General features: G+C 42.3%; 1 protein-coding gene across 1 annotated transcript in view; it reads right to left on the bottom strand.

The window, feature by feature from the left end:
- Window positions 1-4911, bottom strand: part of XKR4 (XK related 4) — an 84074-nt gene extending 79163 nt beyond the window's left edge. Inside the window, exon 1 of the mRNA XM_009640344.2 lies at window positions 4716-4911. Coding sequence (XP_009638639.1) covers window positions 4716-4839 — 124 coding nt within the window. The 5' untranslated portion in view covers window positions 4840-4911. The remainder of the gene's footprint in view (window positions 1-4715) is intronic.
- Window positions 4912-8946: the final 4035 nt, after the last annotated feature.

Consider the following 8946-nt stretch of genomic DNA (forward strand, 5'->3'; position numbering starts at 1 on the left):
ATGACCCCACCTCTCCAGCCTGTCCAGGTCTCTCTGGATGACATCCCGTCCTTCTGGCGTGGGGACATCCCCCCCTCAGCTTGGGGTCATCCACAAACTTGCTGAGGGTGCACTCGATCTCACTGTCTAAGTCATTGGTGAAAACATTAAACAGCACTGGTCCCAATATGGACCCCTGAGGGACACCACTCATCACCAGTCTCCATCTGGACATTGAGCCATTGACCACTACCCTCTGGACATGACCATCCAGCCAGTTCCTTATCCACCGAACAGTCCACCCATCAAATCCATAGCTCTCCAATTTAGAGAGAATGATGTTGTGGGGGACCGTGTCAGAGGCTTTGCAGAAGAATAACCCGCCCCGAGCCAATTTGCCAGTCCAGGTCTGTCTATCACTTTGTCAGTCCTAAGACCTGTCAGCCAGCAGAGCAAATATAGAGAGCTGTGGCCTTTATGCTGGATGTCCAGAGACCCAACCAAAGAAGAGTTCTGTAGCCTTTAGACTGATACTACTGTGTCAGCAAATCTGCCTAATACTTAGTCTATGTGGAAGTGTTTGTTTTTATAGCAAAGACTGTGAAACTACTGCTTATTTACTAAATGGCATGAAGGGTGGAGGCATTTTTAAGGAATTACTTGCAGCCTTCTGAACTTAATGGAATAATCCAATAATCTAAACACTTTCAACTCTGGTATTTCAGTTCCCCATGACTTGGAGGTAGATCCAGTGCAGGACCGGGCTGCCCAGCCCTGGGAGCAGAACTGAAAACATGGGGCCCGGGTCCTCAAGGAGTTTGAGGTGGTTGGTGCATGTAGGCTGGCACTGAGATCAGTTAGCCTACCCTGGCCTCCAGGCTGGTGCTGTTAGACTGTTCCTGGTAGCTGAGCTAGCTCACCTGCAGGTGGCTCAACCAGGAGCAACTTAACTTATGGCCTTAAGTTGCACCAGGGCAGGTTTAGGTTAGAAATTAGGAAAAAATTTCTTCACAGAAAGGGTTGTCAGGCTCTGGAATGGGCTGCCCAGGGAAGTGGTCGAGTCCCCATCCCTGGAAGTATTTAAAAGAAGGGTAGATGAGGTGCTTAGGGACATGGTTTAGTAGAGAGATGGCAGTGTTAGGTTAACGGTTGGACTTGATGATCTTAAAGGTCTTTTCCAACCTAAATGATTCTATGATTCTATGCCCTTATGCAAACAGATGGATGTAGGATGAGCATCAGTTGTTTCAGTGGACTTTCTGACATTGCTCCCCCCACATGCAGAGCTGCCCCATTCCTTATACAGTTCCCATCCAGAATAGGACTGGTGAAGCTAGTGACTCCCACCATGAAGGTGCTTAGGACATGACTTTTCTAGAGAGTAACTAAGAGAGGGAGAAAAAACAAACAAACAAAAGCAATGCAGTTTGGAGGTGCAGCTGGCTCAGCAGAGAAGTTGCTGTGGGATTGTACGCTCAGAGCACATGAAGAGAAAGGAAGGGAAACAGACGCCTGTGCGGAAAAGACTGAGGGATTACTTATTTTCAAGGCACATTTGTCTACTAGAGAGTAGATATTTCTTCAAACTCAGAGGAACCACCGGGGTGGAAAAAATGGAGGTAATAGGGGGGCTAGCACAGCTCCAGCTTAGTCCAGCATCATACTGAGGTTGTTTTCTTGAGGAGTTAGCACTGAGAACTCGTCGGATTTCCCTGCAAGCCGTTTCACTCCTTCCATTCTGGGAGGGACCTGGCTGCTGGTTGTAGGCAGAATAAGAAAGTTCATTGACTCTAATTGCACCAGTTTTGATGACATCTTAAAGAAGAATCAGATTTTTAGGTAATGATTTAGATACTGTTCTATCAATACTCAGGTTTCTCCGGGTACCACCGCAGAAGAGACACGCCATTCCGCAATGACTCTCTATGAACTCCTGCATAAGCAATGTTTGGCTGCAGCAGTCACGCTACAGTGCTACACAATCCTTGCTAGAAGTTTACATTGCAGTTTTTTAATTCATGCTTGGGGACCCCGGGCAAATGTGAAAGGGTCCTTGTGGTGCATCCTCTGGGCTTTTGACGTGGCCCTCACTGCAGTGTATGGAAGACTGAGGGGGAAGGTTTTGCACACATTGTGAAATATTTTCCTTGGTCTTCAAAAGGATGTGTGTACATGCCTGTATGTATTTCTTACCTTGAGTAGCAGGGCTTAGGACTGAAATAAGAAATTATCCACACCTAGCCAACACCCAGTACAGAACAGGGAATCTTCAGTCACACTGACAGCATTCTCCCATTGGGAATGATACTATTTTGGTGCGTTTGGAATGGAAAATACACAACTTCATAAATAAAATATTTAACAGTTTTTCATGCGGTCCTTAATGGCTTGACATTAGAAATACCCTGCTTATAGACCAAGGCATTTCCAGTATCATTCCTTTCCCATGCCGAATTTGTGGTTTGCGATGGAAGTATACTTGTAAGAACATGGGCCAGCGATGGCACTTATCAATTGTCATGATAACTCTGTCCTGCACGACAGAGAACTTAAAGAACAATAATAAAATCCAAGTAGCATTCTCTAAGCAAAGAAAATCAATCAAACACTCTGTTTATTGATCCACTTTAGAAATCTCTATAACAGGCTCAGGGAGTGGGCAGCTAGCTGAAGCATATACCTTTATGGCTAGGTCTTTTAAAACACCCGGCTGTAGCATAATACCACTGAGAGAAATTATGCTCTCCTTATGCAGCCTGACAGCAAATCTACCATCCTATGGCGCAAAGCATTATCCTTAACATTTCTCTAAAAAAGGAGAGAGAACAGAAAAAGGATTTTCACAGCTGGCAATGTACTAAAACATATCAGCTTTCACCAGGACAATATAATGGTACTACTGTTTAAGAAAATGCTTCAACCTTGTTTAATTTTCTTAGTTTTTTTTTTTTTTTTTTTGTAAATAGAGCCTTTTCTCTTTGGAAGATGGAAGAAAATGGGGGAAACAAGGATAAGTAAATATTTTCAGCCTTCTCAGCTGAAATCCATAATTACCGTTTTATTCCTTTCTGCTTTCTGATATATAGATTTCACAGAGCTGATTGCAGGCTTCAGGAACCATCTTTGCCTTTTAAATTGAAGCATTTCAGGTTTTCTCTAATTAACAACCACTTGCAGAGTACATCACAGGCTTAGTGCCTACTCACCAGCCAGGTTTCTCATAGACAGATCTGTTATTGCACTAAAGTGGGGGCAAGAGGCCTTCTGTATTAATAGTTTATGAAGATAGCTAAATTACAGCTGACCATACAGTATTCTGGCTATGTTCTTCTCCTAAGCCTCTCTCTGGAGTCTCTTTTTCTGGGGGGGTGCAAAGCTTCTTGAAGTGATAATACCTTCTCCTGAATGATAATAATTTGGACTGGTTGGTGTGGGGCAGCATCATTTTGAGAAATAGCTCTGGGAAGTGCTTAGGCAACCTTCCTTGTATAGAGCATCAACTAATTAAAACAGAAACTTCAGCTTTTTTTTCCCCTTAAGGTGACAGAGTTTTAGATCTAAAGAAACAAAACCAAAAAACACAGGAAGTGGGACAGCTGTTATTAGATGTCAGTGCAAAGGGGAGATAAATGAAAAGCCTCTGATTTATCCACAGAAAACTGCCCAGGATCAAGGTCTTCACACAGTCACCCACTTTGTTCCCAGTCCTTTTTCACCCAATCAGTCTCACTGCATGTTCCTCGTAATAAGCTAACTAGACCCAGAGCTTCTTGGAGCAAGGTGCTGTCACAGTTTTGTCTTGTACAGTGGCAAGCACATGAGTTGTTTCTTAAAAACAAATGGCACAAATTCTGCGTTCCCTTCCTCCCTCCATCCCTCTGCTCCTCCTCCCCTTGTCCCTTCGTGCCTCACCCCCTCATGATGTTTGTGTCACCTTTGGGATCCCAAGTTCTCATTCACCCCATTCCCTTGCTAATAATTTCTGTCATAAAGCAAAACAACTGTGCAATACAAAAGGAAAGCTGTCAGGTAGCCAAAAGTAGCATCAAAAAAGCGGTAGAGAAGGAGATATTCTTATATCTGTATTGCTGACGGAGAAAACCCTATGGCAGGACATATGCATGCATTTACCATTTTAAAGAAGTTATCATGCTTGCTGAAAGCATCAACTTTAGAAGGAAACCCAGAGCTTGAAAGAATGAGTATTGTTGTAATGCTCAGGAGATGACTTGTATTATTTCAGATAAACGTGGCCGAGAACTGATGGACATGTATTCCGTAGACACTGGCATTTTCTTCACAGAATAGCTGTTTTCTGCTGTACCATCCTCTGTTTTGCTTAATACCATATGAGCCTCATTACTTCAGTTTGGAGGGTTGTGAACATTCACACAAAAAGGCGCTGGGAGAAGAGCAATAGTTTGATTGATGCAATTTTCACATTGGCCCAGTGGATAATCAGAAGAGCTCTTCTATTACAAGGACATGCAGAAAGCAAAACATTATAAATCCTACCCACAACCCAGGGCCAATAAGAAAGGCTAAAAAACCTCCAGCAACGCAGGCTTTTCTTGACAGAGTCATTGTTAACAGCTTAACAGCAGCTAGCAGGCAAGATCTGATCTTATGCCAGGAGTACAAGGCACACAGCAATTTGAAAGAAGGATAAATGTATATGTATAGAAACGACATCTCCCTAAAATGATAAAAAACAAATAGATTAAATGAACCCCTACCTTGGAGAGCCTGGAGTGTACGAGTCTGTACAACAATACAGAGCTGCAGGACCAGCTGGGGTGCACTTTCCAGAAACGTGGCTAGCAAATGCAGCATACTCACATCTGCATACTCATACACCATTTTCCAATAAAACCGCCATCTGTCATTCTCTCCACTCCGTCGACTCCGGATACCCAAGTATATTGTGTGGAAATACCTAGGAATAAAAGAAAGAGGTTATAGAAAAGCAGAACAATATTTTACAGGTAACACCTCTGCTTGAAAATAACCAACTTTTTTTCAATGTACTTCAAATTAATTAACAATTATTTGAAAGGATTATTGTATTGCAATGTATAATAGTTGATGTGGTAAGAGTAAACTGAACTGAAGACAAGCCTTGCCTTCATAAAACCATTTAAAAACCTTAGCATTGTCTTATTTGTTCCTTTCAAGGATCCAGTTTTCTGAATTGAAATATAACGGGAATGCGTTGATTATAAGGCCTCCCTCAGAGTTTTGTTGAATATTGGGGGGAACAAAAGCTGATTCCACAACGGTCTCTGCTCAGAACCTGCAAAGAACTGATCTCCTTTCTACATGACTCTGCGGTCTTGGAAGACCACCTGCTCTGCAAGCCTGGGCTGGTCTTAGCCTGGGGCCCTGCTACAGCTGAGCTCATTGTCCTGCTTTTCCACCCATCTAATGCATTGAATATCATATTTCAGATACTGCCAGATATATGGTGCTTTTTCTCCTAGTTTGATTATTTTAGGAAGAGAGAAGATGTAGTTGTGAGTTCCTATTTTAGGAGGAGCGGAGATCTGGCTGTGGGTTCCCTTGGTGATTAGAAATGACTCACTACGATAGCTCCCGTGCAGCAGCAAGAGCAAGAAGCAGCAGGGGCCAGGAGCCCAACAGGCTGCTGCTGCTGGAAGTAGTAACCAGCAGATGAGAGAAGTAATGGTCAGAAAGCATGTGTTGGCTCTGGTGGTTTCTGGGGGGAAAAACACCTGGGGACCAGTCAATTAAATAGATTTTGGTGGGTGCTGGAGCCATGAGTGGTTTTAGGAAGCAAGGAATGTCTTCTGACGGCTGAGCCACCTGTCTGCTGCGGTGCTTTTTGTGACCCTTGCAGAGCTCGCAGGGGTCTCCTGTGACACCCCTGCGTCACAGCGCAACGACTGCTCTGGGTGGCCTTCGATCTGCTCTAGCATTCCTACCTGCTCTCTGTTAATTCCATGTCAGAAAATCTAGGCTCCTACAATTTTAATTCAAAACTAATTAAGGCTGGCTGAAAAAACAGTCTCAATGAAAAATTCTGAAGATTAAGATATTGTCTTGCATCAGGGTGTCTTGCATCCTACCAGAGTGCCCTGTTGGATTACTAACTGATATGGATCTCTGTTTCCCTTTTTCTCACCTTGTATTCCAGGACATCCTGGTCCTGAAAGCATTTCCTTATGATCTTTTTAACATGTTTTCACAGCACTTTTTTTTTTTAAATGAGATTATATTTTCTAATAAGGAAAACTGTAGTATTTTCAACACTTCCAATATGAGTTGTTCTAATGGGATAAAACATTTTCCTATTTCTCCTCCTTCCCACAAGTCTCTTAAACCCCTTTCCATAACTGGTGGATCATGGTGAATTGTGGAACCTCTTTCTATATAGGCTGCATGCAACCTTTCATTCCTCTTCTGTTGAGTTGTAACTCTGGAGGTATGTTCTGCTGATGAGAAGATTTTTGGCCTTAAAGAATGACCACTGTGCTTGTACCCAGTCAACCCTTGTACCCCATGCGCAGGCCACCACAGAGCAACAGCTTTACTCAGGAACATGCATCAACCAAAACCAGGGAGTAGCACAGAGAAACAGCTGAGAGGCCAGATCGGAGCCTGCAGCATTTCTCTTGACAATGCACATCATAGCAATATAAAAGGAAAACACATTAAATTCATATTTAAATTAAAATCACACCAGGTGGCTTTGAATTTTATCAAAGTCCCATGTGGGAGTGAAGCAGCAATGAACCACTCAGAGACTGAGACCACAGAGGTACAGTAAACAAGACAGCAACCCTACATCTTGTGCAAAACACTGAGCAGGTCTAGATGGGATAACAGGGGCTCACCGGTGTCCTCAGGGTTAGGTAAAATGAAATGGCCTGCTGCCCAGATCTGAAAGAAGCCACTGAGCTGGAAAGACATCTTTTGCTGTTCAGTTCTGCTAATGGGGTCTGTTGGACCCCCAGGTTCTCAGCCACAATTGGTTTAATTGTTCCTAGACCGCTCATTAATGTCCTGCAGCACAACAGGGACCAGTAGGACTTGGATTTCCTTCTACAGTGTGTTTTTTGGATAGGGTTTGTTTGGCCTGCTTCACATGTCCTCCCAAGGGGCACACCTGGGAATGGTGCACATAAGAGGAGGGCAGACAGCATCTTCAGCATCCTTCTTCTGAGATATCACTAACCCTTGCTATAAATACCTAAAGTAGCTTTGGCTGCCGAGGGTTGTGCCAGGAGTCTCTAGCTCTGCCAGTGGAGCCATCTGCAACTTTGGTTCTACAGCATTTGTGCAAAAAATACTTTTCCTATTATGAAAATGATATGCTGTGCCAGGCAACGTCCCTTAGGGTTCTTTACCTGCTCTGCAGAGTGGTTGTGCATGGCAAATATGTTGTGATTAATGAACCCTTATGGAAATATTTCCTCTCCCATTGCACTTTACTGTGAAACACTGGCAGTGAGTTATTGGGGACTGGGGAATCATTGCTCTTTGTCTACTTAGCTCTCTGCAATTTAGACACAAGAGGCCGAGGAGGAAGATACTTTCTCTCTTTACACACTGAGGACCAAATTTCAGCCTAGGGTGGTATTTTTTTCTGTCCTATCAATTTTGGCCAAATTAATTGCAGGCTGAAATAAGCATTTACACAGATAATTACTGTCACTGATTTATAGGCACAATCAGGTGACTAGACAGCTAAACATTCTCATTTGCATCCACAATTAATTGCACCAGCAATTGATGTTAGGTGTGCAAATTAGCAGTTATTAAAATAAAAAAGATGGTCTCATAAAATGCTTCATATATCAAAGACACTTTTTTCCTGTAGTAAAACAGAAAAGAAAAAAAAAAAAGTTGGGGGAAAGTGCTCTTCTTGTGGTTTCCAAATATAGCTTAACACTGCAGTAATGACACATTCTATTTTATATACATATATATATATATGCATTATGTAATTGCATCTTAGACACTCTCACTGGAATCCTATTGTCAGCAAATGCTATACAGACACTCTCAAAGATAGTTCCTGCCCTGAAGAGTTTTTATATTTTGGTCTTCTGGTTATGTTTCAGTGGAAACTCACATTTTTCTGTGGCTCCAGGTTGTGGCTCTTCTATACAGTTATACCAGAAAGATATAGGAAGAAGTAATAACAGCTCTGCATTGGAAAATACCTTAGGTTCATTGTAGGGTACACTGATGCCAATGAACCTGAAAGAGCAGATGTGACTGTTATTATTTTGGTTGTGATTGCATCCAGGGGCCTCAGCTACCGTTTTGTGCAGGTGCTGTACACATAGACAAAAACTGCCTATCTGTTTCCCCAAAGAGCATTTAATTGACATGAAAAGAAATGGCAAGGAGTGGAGAAGTGCGAGTTAGAGCACCAGAGGAAGAAAGGAAGAAAAGGAGGAATGGGAAGTATGGTAACAATACTGCCATCTAGTAAACTACTTCATCTTATAAATCAGGATAGTCCATTAAAGTTTCTCACCAGAAAAGTAAAAAACAAATAAAAAACTCCCCCTCCCCCCCAAATCCGCAATTTCATAGAGCTCATGTTTGTGGAGAAAAGGAGAAAAGCTTAGAAGTAACTGAGTTTCCTAAAGATTTTACAGTTAGAAGACTATAAAATGTACTATGAAAAAGCGATATCAAATCTTATTATTTTAAAATTCCTCTTTTTTTTTTTTTTTTTTTTTTTAAGCCAGACCACTGCTTGGGTTGTCAACACTGATATAAACAAGCTTATTATTCAGAAAGAAGACACTGGGGTAGGAAGGGATCCTTCCTGTATCACTGATAATCAGATGGCAACATCTATATCGTTACTTGAGACTTAATGTCTTTTTTACCCTCTGGAGGAGGTGGAGAATGCTTCAGCATTTAATTGTTTTAATTTATTTCAGTACATCACACAGCACCGTATACAGACCATTGATAAAGCAGAACCCT

This window comes from Egretta garzetta, unplaced genomic scaffold (assembly GCF_000687185.1).
Source record: "Egretta garzetta isolate BGI_Z169 unplaced genomic scaffold, ASM68718v1 scaffold36, whole genome shotgun sequence".
NCBI lineage: Eukaryota > Metazoa > Chordata > Aves > Pelecaniformes > Ardeidae > Egretta > Egretta garzetta.